The sequence below is a fragment of the Pygocentrus nattereri genome, chromosome 6 (assembly GCF_015220715.1).
Source record: "Pygocentrus nattereri isolate fPygNat1 chromosome 6, fPygNat1.pri, whole genome shotgun sequence".
In the NCBI taxonomy this organism is placed as follows: domain Eukaryota; kingdom Metazoa; phylum Chordata; class Actinopteri; order Characiformes; family Serrasalmidae; genus Pygocentrus; species Pygocentrus nattereri.
The window spans coordinates 36,856,158-36,878,770 of record NC_051216.1 but is presented as its reverse complement, the minus strand read 5'-3'; the positions used below and the strand labels follow the sequence as shown (position 1 = coordinate 36,878,770).

General features: G+C 40.1%; 1 protein-coding gene across 10 annotated transcripts in view; it reads right to left on the bottom strand.

Annotated features, from left to right (window-relative positions):
• The window catches only part of map4k4 (mitogen-activated protein kinase kinase kinase kinase 4), a 129,890-nt gene that overhangs the window by 44,705 nt on the left and 62,572 nt on the right, over nucleotides 1–22,613 (bottom strand). For 4 of the 10 annotated variants that reach the window (XM_017723992.2, XM_017723995.2, XM_017723997.2 and 1 more), the window contains 11 exons: nucleotides 20,689–20,899; nucleotides 20,031–20,192; nucleotides 11,949–12,035; nucleotides 9,546–10,160; nucleotides 6,999–7,154; nucleotides 4,394–4,555; nucleotides 2,982–3,076; nucleotides 2,728–2,864; nucleotides 1,765–1,859; nucleotides 1,492–1,500; nucleotides 777–955 (listed from right to left, as the gene is read on the bottom strand). In XM_017723992.2, coding sequence (XP_017579481.1) covers nucleotides 777–955; nucleotides 1,492–1,500; nucleotides 1,765–1,859; nucleotides 2,728–2,864; nucleotides 2,982–3,076; nucleotides 4,394–4,555; nucleotides 6,999–7,154; nucleotides 9,546–10,160; nucleotides 11,949–12,035; nucleotides 20,031–20,192; nucleotides 20,689–20,899 — 1,908 coding nt within the window. The remainder of the gene's footprint in view (nucleotides 1–776; nucleotides 956–1,491; nucleotides 1,501–1,764; nucleotides 1,860–2,727; nucleotides 2,865–2,981; nucleotides 3,077–4,393; nucleotides 4,556–6,998; nucleotides 7,155–9,545; nucleotides 10,161–11,948; nucleotides 12,036–20,030; nucleotides 20,193–20,688; nucleotides 20,900–22,613) is intronic. The other 6 variants (XM_017723996.2, XM_017724001.2, XM_017723993.2 and 3 more) reach the window with 5 other exon arrangements.

Genomic DNA, 22,613 nt, shown 5'->3' with positions numbered 1-22,613 from the left:
TGTTTCGAACTATTATGTTGTGGCAGAATTTAGGTGTACTGATGTCCCATATACTGTTCTTGGGGAAGGGGGTAAAAGCACACATACGTTACAGTGCATGCTGGGGATTGTAATGCAATGTACTGTAAAATGGGCTAATATAGACAGAAAATTAAAATAATTTCAAGGACTCAATAGGATTGAGTTGTGGGCCTGATGTTTGACATATGGGACGATGCTTAGATGATGGCTCTCTAACCCATATAAGTGATAAGTGATACTTTTTTGATCCCACAACCGGGGAAATTCCACCTCTGCATTTAACCCATCCATGAACTGAAACACCACATACACACTAGTGAACACACACTAGGGGGCAAGTGAGCACACTTGCCCGGAGCGGTGGGCAGCCCTATCCACGGCGCCCGGGGAGCAGTTGGGGGTTAGGTGTCTTGCTCAAGGACACCTCAGTCATGGACTGTCGGCCCTGGGGATCGAACCGGCAACCTTCTGGTCACAGGGCCAGATCCCTAACCTCCAGCCCACGACTGCCCCCAATATGCTGGTGGAGTTACAAGATAGGGGTTCGTAATAAAGTGGCTGTGAGTGGACACCAAAAAATATTTTGCTATGCTAAATAGTAATGAATGTTAGCACCATTTCCCATCATTTACTAAAAGTCTGCTGAAGCCTGGCCTCTCTGGATGTTCGCAGAAAGCCTACAATAAGAACTGGGCAAAAATAAGAAGTAAGAACTGGGCAAATGTGTTTTGTAGTGCACAAAAATCATGACATACCCCCCACGTGAGTCCTCTGGGCCTGAAGTGGATTCCTCTCCTCCCTCCTGATCCACTTCTTCGTCATCCTCATCGTCAGTAGTTCCAGAGTCATCGCTAGAGGAGGAATAATCCGTGACCTTGTGGGGTGGCCGTATGTCCTCCACCGCACGCAACTCTTTGGCCAGTGCTGTCAAATCCTGTGTTTGAGGGGTCAAAAGTTAAAGCCAGCCAGGACACACTGTTCAACGCTAACTCTGTTCAAGCTCTCTCTTTTCACACATTGTTTCATCAACATCTATTTGCTCTCATTTCTCTATTGGCTCTCTCTCTCATGCTTTTTCTCATCAGCTCAATAGCACTCTCATTTAAAATGGTTGTTAGCTTTGCCTTTTGGTGTTAAGGGTAGAGTCTGCATAGATGGCAAATGGTGTCCAATTTGACTGCCCCAGGGTGAGCTTAAAGTCTTGAAGGCCAATCAGAAGGCAACAAGAGTAAAGCAAAAACCCAAAAGTGGATGACTGACAGCGCCCAGTGACTAAACAACTCCAGTCCAGCCTATACGAACAGGAGCAGACTCCGATGAGTGAGGTTGTGGTTATGATCAGAAAATGTTAACGCAGTTATGTGTCGCTGAGGGAACAGTCCAAGCCCAAGAAAAAACACAAACCATTAGTAAAAGTCAAGCCATTAGTGCTTCCATTTTGCATGGCTAGACAGAATTTTTCAAGCTTACCACTTCAGCCTATTAGAATCCCACCAGAGGATCCCGTAACGATTCCAGTCCACAACAGATGATCATATATAAACAAACAAATATAGAAACAAATAAACAACCAAATCCTGCATCTTCCAAAAGATAAGCTGGATTAAAAACTACACACTGTACTATAAAAAGACGTTATATAGAATTTCATAAAATAGTACCCCACAAAAGCGCATACGTACACATGTGCGCATACACACATACACACACAAACTACTCGGTTACATCTCAGAGTCCTCTCACCACCACATGCCCAGGTCGGACCAAATCGTTCTTCTCCTCAATTTTTTTGGATGCATGCTCCGGCCACTGCGGGGAACCCTCAGATTTAGAAGAGGCTGCAGGAAGAGATATAAGAGTAAGAACTGGACACGTACTGCCACCGAGCTGGCATCACTTCCTATGCGCAGGAGATCGCGTTAAGTACAGCGGAGCTCTTCCTTTGCTGCATTTTTACAGACTCCAAAGAAATTCTCTGAACTTTACAAACAAGCCTTAAAACTAAACAAATTCCAAAAGTTAAATCCAACCCTCCTGGCACAGAATAGTTATCAAAGTCTGCTTTAATGCAAGCCTGTTAGCCTTGGGTGAAGAAACATAGGTGATAGCACAGGGCTCTGACACACCAGCAATCACAGTCTGTGCAGCCAGTTTCACAATAATTGTGAAATCTGTACAGCAGTGAGAAAAAACTACATTCTGAGCAAAACTACATTCTGAATGCCTCATATTTGATTACCAATAACAAAGTCTTGCTAATTTCACAGCTGTTTATAGTATTTTATTGACAAGAAATTACAATAAAGAGATTATTATTTAATAACACCTTATTTTTGGACTGTGTCCTAACTATGTTCATTCTAAAATTCTTTAAACTGTGAATAAAGCATTGGCTTAAGTTTTGCTCTCTAGTTTGTAACACCAATGTACAATGTATGAATCACTCAATAAGTGTTGTTAATATGACTAGGGAGTCTAAACTTTTGAAACACAGACAGGCATCATTATTGAATGTTGCATTTGTGTTACAGTTGAAGCCTACTGGAGGATGTCTTATTGTTGTAGCACAAATTTCACGAGCGGGTAATAGTTGTACCGATTGGATTAGGATTCAGGTAGGTTAGGTTTTCATACAAGCATGTGTGTATGTACTTATTACCATGTCTGTCTAACTCTGCTGTGTATCTTGTGTGTTGATGTACTCACTGTGTGGTCTGAATCTCTCTCCTGATCCACCGTTGGAGTTGCTGGAGGTGGAACTAGACCCTGAGGAGCTGCTGCTACTGCTGGGCCGAGGGCCCTTCCTTTCTACACGTTCCCATAGCAATCGTGGTTCAGCGTTACTATGGAGACATGTATGACTGTATGATAACCACACTAACGCACAGACTACACAATCTAAGCAGCCTGCGTTTGTACATAGTGCACACGCACCTACCCACACACACCCACCCACGTACCTTCCAGAATTCCTCTGAGCCTGCAGCACACTGCCTTGGTGGGGGGATTCTCGGCGAGAGAGTATGGGTGACCTAGAGGTTGTTCTTACCGGAACCTTCCAGAGAGACAGGCAAGGATACTCATACATATTGAGACATATCTGTGGCTGGACAATTATGCTACAAATATGCATCAGGTTCAACCAAAAGCAGCCCTCAAAGTTGAACAAAACACCAGCCTACAAAGCCAACTCACTCACTTATTTCCAGAGCCCCTCTGTGTGCACACTTTTATGCTGGATTCACGCGCTATCATAATGACTGCAAATAGGAGTATTCGCCCTAAAAGCTGCATATGAACATCCACTTTGAACTGTAAGTACAAGTGGGAACTAGGCCTGTGCAGTATCAGGCAGACTGGTGTCAGGTGACTGCAGAGGGATTTTCCTAAAACAGAAAACTCCATGTTTTTTTTTATATGTAAAATATGTGTGGCTTTGGAAATCACTTGCAGTGTGAAGTTTCTGATGTGAGCCCATGAATGCATGTTTGCAGTGAAACATTTAAACTGACAAGTGATCTTTAATAAACGTATTATAAACTAAATTATTAAAAATTGTTAAAAATAGCAAAAGTTTAAATGACATATAAACTAAAATTATATTTTTTTAACTCAGAAGTATCTTGCTCATTATTTTTTACTGCTCAGGCCTAGTGCTTGCTTCAGAAACTCAATTTTAGTAGACACTGATTAGGCCTTAAGACATTTGCTTAAATTTGGTTCATTATTTACACTGAACAAAACATAAATGCAATACCTTCTACTGGAAAAATACTGATACCCTGCAAAAAACAGTGTGGGTCATTAAACAGAGTTTTCACTTTAGCATCTGGTGTGAACATTTACTGGTAACAGTGCAACACATTTCTACGAAAAATCCTTTAAAATCAAACTGCTGCAAAGTGGGATTAAAAATGGATATTGCATTTATATTCTCTCTCAGTATACATTTTTAATGGTGGAAAATGTTATATCAAAACTAGATCATCTATCTTAGCAACGTTAGTGGCTTGTTTTTTTTTGTCTTTTTTTTTTACGTTCTTGTTAAAATTCTGTCTTTTCTGGAATTCTGTAAAGCTGCTTTGTGACAACATCAGTTGTAATAAGCACTACACAAATAAATTTGATTTGATTTGTTTAGCAAAGGCTAGAAAGTGATGCAACCAGATACTGTTTCTGACTACAATGCATTGACTTTTGACTTACAACTTCTCAAGCTCAGAAACAGGACCATCTGATGAGCACATGAAGGAAGCAGGAAAATGATTCTCCAGCTAAAGCACTCATGCTCATGCTAAACACCTCCTGCTAAACACCTGCCCACAGCAGACGGATGTATCTGCCAATTTAGAGCTCAAGGGCCTGTGCTTACCAGAGGGGGCTCCTCTTCGCATGAGTGGGCCAGAGGTTCAGGGCGCTGATGAGATTGCTGGTGGGGTAGTGGTGTAGTAGGGTCGCTGAATGAGTGTGAGCGAGAGATGGAGTGAGGAGCGACTGAGCTACTTTTGAGAGCAGCCAGCTGGGACCACTGCACCTTTCCACAGGTGGAGCACCACAAAGCAATGGAGAAGGGAGAAGATTCCAAACAAAAAAGGGGTGTTGTTGGGAAGAGGTTAAAAAAAAAAAAGAAAAAAAAAAAAGAGGAAGAGTAATGAGGTGTGAGCAATGACCACAAAAAGCGACAGGCTTAAAACAAAAATTGTTTGAAATTAGATGGGCAAAAAAAAAAATAATGACATATACACATTTTTCCTCTTTCATTTTGTGTCAAGTTTGCTTCCTGCTATGTAGGCTATTGTGTTCAAAATCACACACTTGCCTCAACTCAAACTGAGCTGGGAATTCCATCAATTTAAAAAAATCTTAATTATTAAGATTATAAAAAAATCTTAATTATTAACTTAATCTTAATAATTAAGTTAAGTGATAATTTTTTAATCTCACAAACGGGGAAATTCCACCTCTGCATTTAACCCAGCCATGAAGTGAAACATCACATACACACTAGTGAATACACACACACTAGGGGCAGTGAGCACACTTGCCCGGAGCGGTGGGCAGCCCTATGCACGGCACCCAGGGAACAATTGAGGTTTAGGTGTCTTGCTCAAGTCATGGACTGTCAGCACTGGGGATCGAACTGGCAACCTTCTGGTCACAGGGCCAGTTCCCTAAACTCCAGCCCACAACTGCCCCAAATAAATCATTATTATGTAAACAAAGTCATTCAAAGTAGTATGATATGAATTGCTCAATTTACAGTGGTGGTGATGGGAACCAGACGTCCGAAGAATTTAATGCCACTAAATGCTGGCTCACAAAGTAATTCTGTGAAATGGTTATGAAAACACTGCCTGATGTCTGAGACACTGTTTAACAGTAGATCTTGAAAAGAAAATGTATTTAAAATCCATTCATGGTGGAGGGATTCATGCAAGATATTATGAAGCAAAAGAGGCCCCAAAGAAAACTTCTGTTGTTTGGATTTTCCACTATTCTACCATCATCATTCCACATTAAAAAAAAAAAAAAAAAAAATCAGGTTGAATTTGTAATGTCTGATCCTGGCATAAGTATTTTCAAATATACTTGCTGTATCTATGAAAAAGAACACAAATATAGGCAATATCAGGTGGTGACATAATAGGCTAGATATCTTTTCAATATACTAATGACTGTAATATGCAAAAAATATGCAGACAAATGGATGTCAAAATATGAAGAAGAATATGGAGGGGGTGGGGGGGGGGGGGTTGGGTTGGAGTGGGAAATATATGCTTTGCTTTTTAGTCAAAGACACAGCATCCCTAATTAACACCCCAAACACTATACTCTTTCCCCAAGACGTAGCTAATCATAGACGAATACAGCCTTTTTTCTATACACTAGTGCTTTAAAATAGAGTGCACATGGCACTCTGTTTTAAAGCACTAGTATACAGAAAAAAAGCCATCTACCACAGAATAGCCAGCTGTGAGTCAGTCAACTCTGAATAAAAGTAGATAGAGAGCGAAAACAAGAGCGAAGAATCAAGACTGCTTGTAACAGAGTGACTATTCACTGAAAGGAGAGGAAAGAGAGAACAAGCAAAGAGAGAGAGCTTAATGACTGCTACAGCAAACTACCAGAGAGAGCACAGACTTTCTTTTTCCATCTAGGATGACAACACACATTTAGCATGTGACCGACAACTACATGGCTAACAACAAATGAAAGGTCATGAGGACCTGTAAGCACAACACTAACTTGGCTCCACTAGCTTTAGCAAAGTCAATCTTAGCATCTTTAGCAAGATGGTATCAAAGCAAAGGAAGAAAAGAAAGCAGTAAGTACAGTATACTACAAGTGGCTTTGAAAATTTCTTAGACCAGCAAGAAGCAAATGGGAAGCTTGGTCAGAAACAGCTAGAAGGAAGGAACAGAGCGAGAGAAAAAGAGGTCAGAAAGGAAGTAAAAGTTTGTGTCTTCACATAAGGGTTTTACCAAGGGTCACTATCAGCTTAAACTGGCCAATAATTAATTTCCAAATTCATCAGTACTTCAGATGCAATTTCTAGGTAGGTAAATTTATTTTTTTAGGCACTGTTGGAAATTTAGCCATTCACAGCATTTACCAAAACCTAACCCTAATACAGAATATAACAGAATTAAGGAACGTACAGCCTGCAATGGGTAGAAATGAAGGCTAGTACTGGAAAGATATACAAAAATGCATTAGTTATTGATTTGACTGCATCATTTTTCATCCATGTGGTCTTTTTTCTTCTCTGTGCACAGAACCCATGTAGATAATTTGTGTACAAGTTAGCTATTATGACATGTTGAACAATATAATGATTTCAGTGGATAATTGTTATGGCAAGCTTGGCAGCTTTGGCAACAAAACCAGGTCAATCTGCTCAGGGTCCAGAGTTTACCTGTTTATTGGCACTGCTGATCTGGCAGTTAGGGCACCTAATGTGACATTATCATGGTTACCTGTGGTTCCATAGGCCGATGCATTACAGGCTGGGCCTGCTCGGAGGCGTTGCCATTGGAAAAGGGTTCAGCCCTTGGTGGCACGGCAGGGGGCTGTTTCTGAGACCCTGCAGCCTGTGGAGAACCCTGCACGTTCCTGCGGTGTCGCTCATCTGCCTGCAACCCCGGAACAGCAAAACAGCGTCAATCTTAAGTATAAAATATGCAAACAGTTACTCTACTCGTTGAAAAAAGAAGAAAAGGACACCAGGACAGGTCTAGCAAAGTTGAGTTAACCTGTAAAAAGAGTTTTGGCAGAGGTTAAATGTTTCAAGAACAAAACAGCTAGAGCCATTCTACTTTTAAAAAAAGCATGAGCATAAATCATAAACATCAAACTTTTGTTCACTAACAAAAAAAAAAATAGAAAGGAGAGATCAATGAGAGAAGAATAGTAAGAAATTAAGTGTAGCATGTTCTGCAGACATACAAGTAAGAGCCCAAAGAGTGAAAAAGCACAACAAACAAAAAATTGAATAGTATTTAAATCAGGAAGGATGGACTAAATGTGAAAGCTTGAGCAAACAAAGCATCATGAGAAATGCTTCAGCAGTTGATACTAACTGAGCTAAAGCATCATAAGAAGAGAAGAAGGTTCAAGCTGTATGACAAACACCTCTACTACCCTCATACACTGGGGTGTATGGGGGTAGGATCCAGTGGGGGGAAGAAGAAGAAAAAAAAAAAAAAGAAAAAAAAAAGTCAGTGACCTAAGGGAACATTATCTTGTCTACATACAAAGCATATGTTCCTCCTCACACTACCTTTGGTTCAACAACAAAACCACAGTAGTCAGAAAGAGATAAAAGCACAAAATCTTCAGATTTATTAGTGTGGGTGAGCAAGCATGAAGCAGAAGTGGTGGTTATGCCCTTCTACAGAGAGAAGCAGCGTTATCAGTCCGAGCAGAAAGAGTGATTAGCAACTGAGTTACAACAAGGTATTGAGGGGTGTCCATCCTCAGCTGCAAAGCTTTAGTTCAGCAGTTTGGTGATTTCCCAGCTCAAACACACCTGATTCCATTCAGCAGTTTTACTGCATTCAGAAGATTATCATCAACCCAAAATCATAAAGCAGTCAGGTCACCAAACATTAACTACTAACTGTTTGTGAATTTCAAAAGTGAAGACCTGACATATTACTCCTGATGGATCAAAGACATTCCTCACCACAAAAACATATAAATATATCATCAGTGTCCAAAAAACACCTCCAAAATGGTAACTTTACAGGAGATGGCAAATTTGTTCTTTAGTTTAAAGGTATGTTGATGTGAAATTTTTTTTTTTTTGGAGGTTTTTGGAGGTTAATTCACAATGAAATATTTACACAGCTGCTGTGTTGAAATGACAGACAAATAATGTTTTGAATAGTGAAGATATTGATTGCTAACTGCTTACTGTTACGACCTGCCTATTTACAGGAAGACTTAATTTTATTATGCACATATATATGAGACAATGTCGTTGATATTTGCCATTATCTCAGTACACTGTGGTATCAATGGTAATATGTCAGCTAGTTAATGTTGCATTTGGACAGTCCTAATGAACTCCTACAGCTAAAAAACTGTCATATCATCAAATTGTGTAATATTTGACAACAAGTATATTTTTGTGTTATATGCACACACATATACCTGCCAGGAAGAACTAATGCCAGCTTTATCTAGTGTTCATAAGGTATTAAAAGATGACCTATTACACTTCCAATTGATCCCTTCATTTAAGGGTGTTATAGGGATTTCTCTGCATATAAACAATCTGCACGATCACAAAGTCCAAAGTACAAGCAAGAGGGAGCAACTCTCTCTCACAGAAACCACTTGTTCCTGTGGGAGAGAGCTACCGGAAACATCTTGTTGGAATTCCAGCCCTTTTCCTTTGTTACAAGATGATGCAATCTCTTAACACAATCCTCACTGCCCACCTAACTGAAAACTTGGCATGCACTCACACAACACACATCTACTGGTGGCAATGTGGAAAAGATGCTGATCTGACGTTAAGGATCAAGGATTAAGGATTAAGGACTCTGGCTCAAGCTGATATGGCAGAATTGACCCACAACAGTGTTTACAGCTGCTCAAGAGAGGAGGGTCTGTCTGCAGACTGCAAGACAGGGGTGGAAATGTTTAGGGGCAGAAATGATCAGAATACAAATAGAGAACACTGGACATTGGTAAGAGGTGGGCATAAAGACATGGGAGCTCTAACAGAGCATTTCAGACAGAAGGTGAAGAGAGAAAAATGTGTGTTTGAAGCAATGAAAAATGCAAATGTATTCTAGAAGACCTCAAAAATAAAATTAGGTTCTTTTAAAAAAAACATACTGACAATAAAATACAAGTTTGCTACTTGTATTTCAGGCAAATACCATGTACGTTTACAAGTTCACAATGACCATCCAAGCACACTGTTAGTTATCCTGATTAGTAAACATGCTTGAACAGGAAAATCACCAAACAGTTCTGGACTAGAACTGTACACCACTGGGTTAAGGCTTCACCTCTTGGACTAGCTTAAAGTCGGGGGCAAAGCCTTGAGATTCTGTTGGAAGTGCTTGATTGGTTTGACCCTCATCCTGGGTGGGCTGCTCAGGCTGGGAGTCCAGGCTCCTGTGTATTTGGTTATGCTGCAAGTCGGATCCACGGTTTGCTTCCAACGGGAGCGCCTCGTCTGCCTGGGTGGCCTGCTGAGGTTGCAGGATCCTGTTTTTTTCCTTCAAGTTCTGCTGCAGCTGAGGAATCCTGCTTCCTTCCTGTGAGGACTGGAGAGGTAATGGGGGAGTTTTGGTCCTGTCTACTGCACAGTGCTGTAACTGCGGAATTCTAGACCTGTCTTGGGGTGCTGGATGATGAGGTTGTTGGTTTTTGTTCTTGTCTGGATGCTTTAGTGGACTTTTTTTGCACTTTTGAGCCAAAGGCTGCTGCTGCGGAACTTTGCTCCTCTGAACTGAAGTTGGGGTCTGCTGAGGATTTCTAGTCATGTCTGCTTGTTGCAGCTGAGGCTGTTGGGGATTTCTCGGTTGTTGGAGAGAAAGCAGGTAAGACTGCTCCTGTTGTAACTGTCTTTGTAGTCTCTCGGCCTGCCTCTGCTCCTCCAGCTCTCTCCACTTAAACTCCTGACATACATATAGAGTGCATAAAATGCAAGTAAATTACACTGCCCATCAAAGGTTTGGAGACACTTTGCTTTCTTTCAAACGATTACATGTCAAGTTAACCTTTAAGAACCTCAGCCTAAAAGTGGCTGACTGGGGATATCTTTATATTTTTGACTTATAACTTGGTAAAATATGCAACAATTATTAAGTGATAAATATACTTCGATTCAGTACAAACTAAGTCATTTTCAGTCATATCAGTTATTAATAAAACTTTCTAAATATTTAAGAAAAAATATATACAAAAGCATAAACAGATTTTTCTTCACATTTGTACGGAATACAGAACAAAACAAAACAGAACACGGCAATTTAAATAATTTATTGGAACAGTCAACCACTAACAAGTAAAAAGTCATTGGACTTCTCTGCCTGTGTATACAGGTCTGTGATAATTTTTCTCAGCATTGTTTTAAGTTTATCCTCTTACTGGTAACACATACTGCTATCTAGCTGTATAGAGCCACAGCACTCCTGACATCTCAGGCATCTTCAATGCTGCCATCAAAAAGCACCTCTAACATTCTTTGTAGGAAATCTTGTTTTTTCATAAAACCTGATATCAAATATTTAGAAATTTCCCAAAGTCAACTGCTAGTGTCCAGTCACATTTTATCAGAAAGAAAAAATTATTTGCAAACAAGTGTTCATCAAAGTGTTTCTCAGTGAGATAATAAGGCTTACCAACATAATGCTTCCAAAATACTGTTATAAACACATGCCACTCTTCTTCAAAAATGTGGTTTAAAAATGCTGATTCAATGAAAATCGTTTGACAAACTATGAACAGTGTGTGTGCTATGAAAGGTTTAGACATCAGGTACAGTTTTTGATAATGTCCTACCCATTCTGTTAGTTTACACAAAGAACTTAATAAAAAGATGCTAATAAAGCATCAAAATCCTTCTGACAGCAAAATAATGGATAAAAACTATAGACATGCAAAACATGAATGATTCTGTGTATAATCAAGGAGCAGAACAAGAAAAGGCAATAAATGAGCAGTGAATGAAGTAGCACCACAATCCATATTAGCAAAAAGGGCTTTCAGGACTTTAAATCAACAACCTACAAAAAACATTGATAAACACAGTTTTATAACTGCATACTCATGGCCAACACTCCCGCGACCCTGAGGGAGAAGCAGCTTAGAAGGAGTGTGTGTGTGTGTGAGTGACTAACACTTTGAACTTTTATAAAAATAGCAATGAACACATCAAGGTATCACATTACAGGCTGCTGCACTTAGTGATCATTTAATGGTGCTTGGTAATGATTGTAAACTACCGTTTTCGTACATGTGGAAGAGTTACAAACTAGCTAAACTGTGCTTCTATAAGCCTAATATCTCAATAATTAAATTAGCTTCAAACCCAAGTGAAGACCAAAGGTAGAAGAGATTGTCAACTAAAGACAAACATTACTCAGTACCGCCATATAAAGGTGTCTAAATTATTGAAAAGTAGCAAGGCTAAAATATAAATAATCACTTAGTTTTTGCAATACAGAAAACATAACATCAAAATACTTGAGGATGTTTTAACAATACACATTATATTTTAAAATATGTTATTTTTGTTTTAAATTTATAAGGAAGGAACAGATAAAATGCGACCGCAAAATGGCTATGAAAGAATTTACTTGTAACATTTGCTAAAAATAAGTGATTTAGGAGGCAACAAAAGGAGAGATCAAACGACAGAACTAAGTATATGCAGAGAGTAAAACAAAAAATGTGGTCCTCACCAGTAGCATGGCCTGCTCATGTAGAAGTTGCTGTTGTAGTATTTCTAAGTGCCTTTGCTCTTCCTCCAACTGACGACGGATGTACTCCTGTCAAAAACCATAGAAGCAAGGTGAGCAATACCTGCATTCACTCTACAGAGAAGCAAAACAATAAGCTTGTTCTACGCACACATCTTTCTGACAGTTAATTTATGTAAACATTCACACATTATTTGAAACCTTACCTGCATCCATCAGGGTTCATACACTTACACACACATGAAAATACGCAATATGTTGAAAACTTTAAATTAATCGCAGTTTGCAAAGACCAACAGAGAAGTACATGCCATCATTGTAAATCTAAAAAGGCTGTTAGGGGATGGTAACATTTAAATTAATTTAATGAATGCAGCATTAGGCCACTACAAAAATTTGTGAGTATACATTATGGGAAAAAAAATGATTAAAGAAATCTATAACAATATTTTCAATGACTTTTTAAGTACATCTTTTAATTTAATTCTTTTTCAAGGACAATTTAGTACTGGATTTTGGCACATGTCATGTTACACATTTTGTTTTGGAAATCTTTTTTGTCTTTCCAATTTATTTATTTATTTATTTGCTATAGTTAATGCTATAAGTAATGGAACTGTATCTTTGATGATTCTACCTCAGAAGAGGTCTCCTAGAAGGCATAGGGAGGGTGACATTGGAAAGCTGCTCCTCCAATATGAAGATAATTCTGAGGTTATATTTTTAAAAAAATCGGTGGACTGGTGTGCAAATACAAAGTGTGTGAAAATAGTAATCAATTTTGGTAGTTATACATTTTGTACATATGCTTGAATTGAGTCCCACTTTAAACAATTTGTATTGTGTAATGTGTGTCTTATAAATGATTTTATATTGAATCAATTGTATGTTTGACTTCTTACTCATAATGAAGACAGAAATCTGAATCAGTGCTAATGTCTAAATCCTTTTCCCATTTATTAGTTGGTATTGATGTGGTTGAATTTAAAGTACCCATGAGAGCATTTGAACTTTGATACTTTTAAAATGGTTATATTTTAAAATATTAATTTCCCTTAAGTCAAATGTTTCAGTTAATTTTTGGAAGCTTTTAAATGAGTCATTTGTAAAGAGGTGTTATAAATGTACTATGCCTTTTTCTTTCAATTTTTTGTATTTAGGGGATCATCTGTTAATTGTAAAGTATGGACTGTGTCATATGGATGGGTACATGTTAGGTGTCATTTCAAAATTTGTTAATTTATTATTCTTTCAACAGGTTTTTAATGCCTTTGAGATGGTCATGCTTTTAAAACATTCATGATATGGGTTTGCTAAGAAAAGTTAGATCTGCAATGGATATTTCATTGGAGAATGACTGTTCTACCTCAAGCCAGGGGTTACAGTAATCAATTGTTTGTCTCCATTTTACTAAATTGGAAAGTTGATTTGCTAAGTAAAACTGAAAATTCACTGCTCCTATTCTTTGTGAAGTTGTGAGATTTATCCTAGGTTTCCTGTTTCTCTAGTAGAATTTTGATGTTAACGTGTAAATTGTGGAACCATTTTTTAGTTGGTTGAGTTGGCAACATTGCAAATATATAGTTAACGTTTGACAAAATGTTAATTGTTGTGATACAGCCTCATCTATTGTTTTTAATAGTGGTGTAAAATTAAGGTGGAATAACTCTGAAAAGTGGTTACTTTTATACCTAGGTATGTAATACTTCCTATGGTGATTCGTAAAGGGTAGTTTTGGAGTGCAACATTCCAGTTCCAGTCACTTACTGATAACACTGTCAATTTGTTTTAGTTAACAGATCAATCGGATATATGTGAAAAACTATTATTCATTTTAGTGGTTTCCTTTATTAATAAAGTGGGATCTTGGAGAAACAGTAACATATCTGCATAGAGGCTTTTTTTATGAACAATACTGTGGGATAAAATGCTTGTGATTTTATCATTGCTGCAGATAGTGGTTCTAGGAAGATTGTGAATAACAATGGCGAGAGTGGACATCCTTTTTGGGTACCATGAGAAAGTGTAAAGCTTGATGAGGTGATATCAGTAGTTATAACGGAGGGCATGGGTGATGTATGTAAGATGGGAATCTAGTCTATAAATTATGTACCAAAGCCAAATTTATATGGTGCACTAAAAAGAAAACCCCAATTTTACTTTATCAAAACTTTTCCACAAAATTTTTCCACATCTAAAGATCACATAATTCTTTTCCTATTACTTTTTGTTGTGAAGTTAATAAGGTTGATGAGATGACCTGTGTTATGTGATTACTGTCTCCCTTTTATAAAGCCTGTTTGCTCCGGATGGATGAGATTGGATAGATGTTGGATGGTAGTTTGAGCAGGAGGCTGAATCTTTATTTGGTTTGAGTAGTACTACAATTAGTGCCATATTAATTTGGGATGGAATGGAGGAAGTTCTTTTTATTTCATTGACCATCTTTACAAACAGGGGAAGATGGTTTGCCAGAAATGTTTACACAACTCAGCAGAGACTCCTACCATACCTGGTAATTTACTGTTTTGCATTAATTGAACTGTTTTCCTAAATTCTTCCTTGGTTAACGGTGCCTCTAAAGAGTGTTTTTGGTTATTCAACTGAGGAAGGGTGATATCAAGAAAGGCATCTATATCAGATAGTTTGTAACTGTATTTCTTGAGTATAAGGTTTAGTAATTTTTTTAAAGTTTCACGTATTACTTTTGGGTTTTGGGTATTGTTCCCTGATAAGTCTTGTATTGCGGTTCTTTTCTTTTTCTGTGTGTTTTTCTTTGTTTTGGTTTAGTTGGTTTGCAAAGAATTTCCTGATTTGTCATTATGCTCAAAGTGTTTTTTGTCTAAGCTGTGAGAGTAAAAATTGTGTCTAAGAGAATCTAGCTGGGCTTTTGTTTTGTTAATGTTTTAAAGAATTTTTTCAGGGGGATTTTCTGCATTTGAGCTCTGAAGTTGCTTTAAATTTTACACAGGGAAACTGGAAGCATCAGCATGTGATCCACGCAAGCTCTTCAACATTTTCTCCTCTCTTCTCAACCCTCCTCCTCCCCCTGCACCCTGTTCTCTCACCCCTGAGGATTTTGTTACCTTCTTTGAGGAGAAGGTTGATAGAATCCGCCAGTTTTTTCCCTCTGTCCCCACACCTTCCACTAGACCGCATCATCTCATTCTCAATCCCTTAAACTGTTTTTCTTCTCTTTCCACAGATGCTGTCCTTCAACTGATCAAATCCAGTAACCCAACCACCTGCCCACTGGATCCAATCCCATCTGCTTTGTTTCAGTCAATCTCTGAGGACCTATTGCCCTTCATCACGTTTCTCATCAACAAGTCCTTGGCGTCGGCTGAAGTTCCAACATCTTTCAAGATGGCAAGAGTACTCATCATCTTGAAGAAACCCATGCTTGACTGCTCTGATGTCAACAACTACAGACCAGTATCACTTCTTTCTTTCCTTTCAAAAGTTCTTGAACGCGCAGTCTATAATCAACTTTCTCTTTCTCACACAGAACCAACTCCAAGACCCCAACCAGTCTGACTTCAAATCAGCACACTCTACAGAAACTGCCCTCATCGCAGTGACGGAGAACCTCCAATCTGCTAGATCGGCCAAATTGTCTTCTGTCCTGATCCTTCTTGATCTCTCAGCAGCTTTTGACACAGTCAACCATATGATCCTTCTGCACATCCTCTCCAACCTCAGAATCACTGGTTATGCGTGGAAGTGGTTCAAGTCCTATCTGGAGGATCGCTCTTATCAGGTAACATGGAGAGGGTTCACATCCTCTCCATGAAGGCTCTCCTCTGGCGTCCCCCAAGGCTCGGTCCTGGGTCCTCTTCTCTTTACACTAGCTCTCTTGGTGACGTAATATCTTCTCATGGCTTGTCTTACCACTGTTATGCTGATGACACTCAACTAATGTTTTCTTCTTCTCCCTCTGTCACACAGGTTTCCAGTCGCATCTCGGCATGCCTGTCTGACATCTCTACATGGATGGCAGCCCACCACCTGAAGCTCAATCCCAGCAAGACTGAGCTGATATTCATCCCTGTGACTACAGGTCCTCATCATGGTCTTGCCATCTCATTCGAGAACTCCCTGATTGTTCCATCTGTAGAGGCAAGAAGTCTTGGTGTGACCCTGGATGGCCAGTTATCGTTCTCTACTCACATCGCGAACCTGACTCGGTCATGCAGGTATCTGTACAACATCTGGAGGATCCGACCCTTCCTCACCCGAGAGGCCATCCAGGTGCTAGTGCAGTCTCTGGTTATCTCAAGGCTTGACTACTGCAACTCACTCTTGGCTGGTCTTCCCATGCACACCTTCAAGCCTCTGCAACTCATCCAGAATGTGGCAGCACGACTCGTCTTCAATCTGCCCAAGTTCAGCCACGTCACCCCATTGCTGCGCTCCCTTCACTGGCTTCCTGTAGCTGCGCGTATCAGATTTAAAACCCTAATGCTTGCCTACAAAGCCAAAAATGGACCAGCCCCTACCTACTTGATGGCAATGGTGAAATCTCGAACTGTACCACGAGCCCTTCGAGCTTTGAGTACAGCTCGGCTTGACCTGCCATCCTTCAAGGTGCACAGAAGACGAGCGTCAAGAATGTTCTCTGTATTTGCACCCAGGTGGTGGAATGAACTCCCACTGGCTGTCCGAACAGCAGAGTCTCTTGCTGTCTTCAAACGTAGACTGAAGACTCATCTCTTTACACAGCACTTAAATGAGCACTGAATTATAAGCTGCACCTATTTTATTGTACTGCACTCTGTATTGTAGTTTACTGTATTATCTTGTTGTTCTGCGTTCAACTCTCTTTCTTTTTCTCTTAGTGTCTGCAGTGACATATTTGTTTCTAGCAGTATCTGATCCCAGGACTGTCTTTTTCTATAACCTATTGGTAACTAGCAAAGATAATTTCTCTAGATTGACAAAGCACTTCTTGTAAGTCGCTCTGGATAAGAGCGTCTGCTAAATGCTGTAAATGTTGTTCTATGCTGCTTTGCTTTTCCGAATCCTTCTTTTTCTTATGTACTGAATAGAATATGATTTTCCCTCTCATCACTACTTTTGATGTTTCCCATAATAATATGGGCAAAGTTTCTTGTAGATCATTGGTTTCCATAAAGGATGTCCACTCTCTTTTAAAGTAGGTACTGAATTCTTTGTCTATGATGAGATGTATTAAATTGCCATCTTGGCCTTGTTGCAGTCTTTTTCTATGTCACTAAAATTAAAAATAATATGGGCATGATCAGAGATAACTATCGGATGGATTGTTGATTTTGATATATGTGGTATGATGGAGTTGGAAGTCAATGCAAGAGAATGATGAACCTGAGGAAAATAAGTATATTCTTTAACTGATAGGTGTTGTAGTCTTTTTTGTTATTGGCTTTTTTGTTACTGATTTTGTTATTGTCATTGTCAGCTCTGACAACAGTGGGCCGCCATGTTCGCTCATACCAATAGTCTCACGAGATCATCAGTGTGTGCGCATGTCTCTAGATTGTCATTTATTTTCCATTGCACATTTATTTTCCAGACTTTCCAGATTTTCCAGGACCTGTACAAACCCTAGTTCACTCACTGACCTACATTTACATGTACAATTCCAGACTGTAGCAGGTCTGTTGTCCTGCACAATGTCAGCCACTATTTACCTCTTTCATCATTGGTCAGTTTCTGACCACAAAGCCACTGCCTTTTAGATATTATTTGAATTGCTGAGGTTTTTATACATGTGTTACTAGTGGGTTAAAAAGTGGTCCGCTACACCCAAAATACTCAGCCAAGAACAGTTCTCTAATCTGAAACTGACCATTGACAAAGGGCTAGAAGCTGGCCCCCACAAACTGCGCACCAACAGATGGGCTACCATCTCAAACTGTACACCAGCACAGTGGACCTACAGAGTTTGGATTTCCTAATCAAGTGGCTGAGAGTTTGAGGCAAGTTTGGTGATTGTGATGCTACCTGCATTATGCAATTTGTTAGATTTGAGAATCCTAATTCTCTAGATTTGAGAATTTGAGAATCCGCTTTGAGAAACCTGACACCCCCCCCCAGCACCAAACTCACACACTCACCAGGAGAGGAGCCCCTCAGCGTGACACCAGCAGAAGTAAGGAGGACGCTGAGGAGGATCAACCCCCGGAAAGCTGCTGGCCCAGACAACATCCCCGGAAGGGTGCTAAGAGACTGCGCCGACCAGCTCTCGGACGTCCTGGCGGACATCTTTAACGCCTCCCTCATCCAGGCAGCAGTCCCCTCTTGCATGAAGACTGCCACCATCATCCCGGTCCCCAAGAGCTCTGCAGTGACGGGTCTAAATGACTACCGGCCAGTGGCCCTCACGCCGATAGTAACAAAGTGCTCTGAAAGACTGGTTCAGACCCACATCAAAGCCACCATCAACGTCACAGTGGATCCACACCAGTATGCGTACAGGAGGAATCGATCCACAGAGGATGCCATCTCCTCTGTGGTCCACACTGCCCTCACCCACCTGGAGCAGAAGGATTCCTATGTTCGTATGCTCTTTGTGGACTTCACATCTGCTTTCAACACCATGATTCCTCAGACCCTGATAACAAAACTCTCCTCACTTGGACTGAGCTCTTCCATGTGCAACTGGGTCCTAGACTTCCTGACCAACAGGCCGCAGTCTGTGAGGATTCACAACATCTCCTCCCCCCACCATAATCCTCAGCACTGGCTCCCCTCAGGGCTGTGTGTTGAGCCCCCTCCTGTTTACACTGCTTACATATGACTGCTCACCTATCCATCCAGGCTGTCATATTGTGAAGTTTGCGGACGACACAGCAGTGGTTGGATGCATCACAAACAGGGATGAGTCCAACTACAGGCAGGAGGTGGAACACCTGGAGGGTTGGTGCAGAGAAAACAACCTCTGCATCAACGTAAAGAAGACGAAGGAGATGATTGTGGACTTCAGAAGGGGCCATCATGACCACCTCCCTCTGCACATTGGAGGTTCTGAGGTGGAAGTGGTCGACAGCTACAGGTACTTGGGTGTGCACCTGAGCAGCAACCTCACCTGGAGCAACAACACTTCCACTCTGGTCAGGAAGGCACATCAGCGGCTCTACTTCCTCAGGAGGCTGAGACGAGCTGGACTCGGGAGGGCAGTCCTCACCTCCTTCTACAGATGTGTGGTGGAGAGCGTCGTGTGCTCCAGCATCAACGTGTGGCATGGAAGCTGCTCTGCTGCAGATAGCAAAGCACTGCAGAGGGTGGTGAAGGCTGCACAGAGGATTGCTGGAGTCAGCCTCCCCAGCACCACAGACATTTACACCTCCAGATATGCAGGAAAAGGGCTACCTGCATCAGGAAGGATCCCACCCACCCAGCACATGCACTTTTTGTCCCGCTCCCCTCAGGCAGGAGGCTGCGGAGCATCAAGTGCAAAACAACCAGACTCAGAAACAGCTTCATACCAGAAGCTGTAAGGCTCCTAAATTCCAAATGAACACACTGCACTGACACTTACAAGAACAAGTACTGTTACAGGCACTGTCACTTTAAACCGCACTGAGACACTTTATCTAGACACTTTATCCACTGCTCTAAGTCAATATCATGCTGCTATAGCAAACTTGCACTCTGGACTTCATATTGCTGCTAACTGCCTACTCTCCTACTCTCCCTCTCTTGTGTACTTTCTATTTATTTATCTATTTTAATAACAGCTCTTGGGTGTAAACTGGACCATGAGATCTTAATTTCGTTCCACCTCATGTACCATGTGATGCGAATGACAATAAAATCTCCTTGAATCCTTGAATCCTATTTGGGGGTGGAGTAGAAGCTCTACTTAGCCTTGTAGCACCAGTGGAAAAGTAAAGAAGCCAGTTTGACTGACTACATTTGGGCTCAGAAGTAAACTGCATAATTTCCTTTTGCACCTTAAGTTTGCAAAAAGAAAAATGAAATTAAAGTAATCAAAAATAAACTCTCAACATTTTGCCAGTGACCATTCCAGCAACAGCTCTTTTCATGCCTTGACTGGCTGTCTGGAGCAAATCATTCTCCTACCTGCTCACGGTCTGCTCTCCTCTTCTCCTCTTCAGCCCTTCTGCGTTCCTCCTCTTCTTTACGCCTGCGCTCCATCTCTTCCAGGCGCCGTTTCTCCTCCTGCTCACGCCTCCTCTGCTCTCTTTCCTGCTGCCTCCGCATCTCTCGCTCACGCCGTTGTTGCTGTCGACAGCCAGAAGAGGAAAGAAAGAGTGACACAGACAGACAGAAAGAAAGACAGAGAGAGCAGAGAAAAGAGAGGCCCCCAGCAGTGCAACATTTTAGGCACAACAGAGATTAGTGATCCAGAGTGTGTTGAAACATCATTTTTCAATATTACAATATATAAAACAATCCAAAGAATGTTAGCTATTTAAACAGCTCAATAGTCTAGTCAAAATTTTGCTTGATATTTAACCCAGAAGGGCCGAGAATGGCCCACTGCAGATCTATTTAGATCTATTCAGTAACATGTAATTTAAGATACACTAGGAATGCCATTTTTGGCAAATTCTTTTGACTGCTAAATGACTGTAATTAGTCAGTTAATAACTTCTTTTTTTTAATTCTATTAAATCCCTCCTATCTGAATAGCAGCGGTTGGTCAATATATATTACAAAATAAATAAGTTGGTTAATCACTGTTAATCACTTTCTGTTTTCGCCACTCCTCTCTCACCTCCTCGAGCCTTCTCCTTTGTTCCTTCTGTTGCTCAATGCGCTTCTGCCTCTCGGCCAGCAGTTGGCGTTTGTACTCCTCCTGCTCACGGAGCTGCTGCTCTTGTAGGAGCTGCTGCCTCCTCAGCGCCTCAGAACGCTCCTTGTTCTCCTGCTGTAGGCGGATGAAGTCCCGCCGCAGGGTCGACTCGCCCGGCACATTGACAATAGAGCTGCGGTTAGGAGAGATATTGGCTTAGCTATAGTAGATAAAAAACAAGTTGCTAATGCTATAAAAAAAGCATCTCCAAGTAATTTCCATTTGCCGCGCTTCTTATGCAAGTAGTTAAACAAATAGTTTTTAAATTAAAATTTATAAAATGGTCCCCTTACTCTAAAAATAGTTGATCAATCAATTGAAGTTTGGTGTCTCAAGTTTGCTTCTTTAGTTTTACACTGGAGCTAAGAGGCAAATGTTGGGGTGGGCAATATGACTATATTTTATCGCTATCGGGATAAATTTTGTGTCAATATGCTTTTAGATGTATATCGGGGATATTATCACTATTTAAAAACATTGACCAACTGCATGTTTCATTACAAAGTGAACAGAAATCAGCCTGTTTAATTGGATTTAAGTTTGGAAAAAAAATGAATCGTAGTTTTGTAGGTTGTACAAAGTATGTATATATGATTAGAATTCTTCTTATAATATTTTAAAAAATATTTACAGTATGCTATACTAGAAGTTCTATTTTGTCTGTTTCTAATAATTAACGTATTGCATGGTATGCACCATGAAAATGCCTTCAAGTATCAGGACATTTTTGCTTTATTCTGGGATGTCCATTTCATTTTAATTAGAACCATTTTTAACACCCAAAGTAAATTGCATATATTTTCATTGTGCAAAATATTAAAAACAAAATTGAACAATATAACCTGACAATGTTGCTCCAACACCTGGCAAAAACACTGCTTAATGTTGTTTTATATCTGGATTTCTACAAGGCAGGCTTTTCACCAGCATTTTATTTGTTAGAGTTGTTCATTCTACCATCACTTAAAGCAATACTACGTAGGATTTGTGGATTTAGAGACCTCTCTGGTGGAAACTGAAACTGTTGATATGTGGAATAACATCTTTAAAGTCGTTGTGTCTCAGACCCCCACGAGTAGATGAATCAGACTTTTGCAAATGCATTGAAAGAAAATTCAAAGAGAACTCAGTCGAAACTTGGTAAAAGATGCATCTCCTGAGGATATGAGTCAATTAACTACTATTGTCATATCTTCATCAGTATAATGTTGATTTTGAGATAATTTGAGAACTAAACAAATATCTTCATTTGAGCCTGTGCGTGTGACAAAACAAAGACATAGATGTGGTCTGACAAAATCCTGTCAAATATGTCCCAGTACCTGTCTTTTAAATGATTATTTCAGGCTTTACAGGGCAAGTCGAAGTAGTGCATGCTCCCAGCACACACTTTACCAAAAGCATTACATAGTGCTGCCTTAAGGAAGAGCATAAAACTTAAAAAAGAAGCCAAATTCAGGTTCGCCATTTGCCTTACACATACATCCTGTATATTCATGCCTCATGTACAACCCCAATTCCAATGAAGTTGGGACGTTGTGTTAAACATAAATACAATGATTTGCAAATTCTTATCAACCTATATTCAATTGAATACGCTACAAAGACAAGATATTTAAATGTTCAAACGGATAAACTTTGTGTTTTGCAAATATTCACTCATTTTGAATTTGATGCCTGCAACACGTTCCAAAGAAGTTGGGACAGGTGCAACAAAAGACTTGGAAAGTTGAGGAATGCTCAAAAAACACCTGTTTGGAACATTCCAAAGGTGAGCAGGTTAATTGGAAACAGATGAGTGTCATGATTGGGTATAAAGGGAGCATCCCTGAAAGGCTCAGTCATTC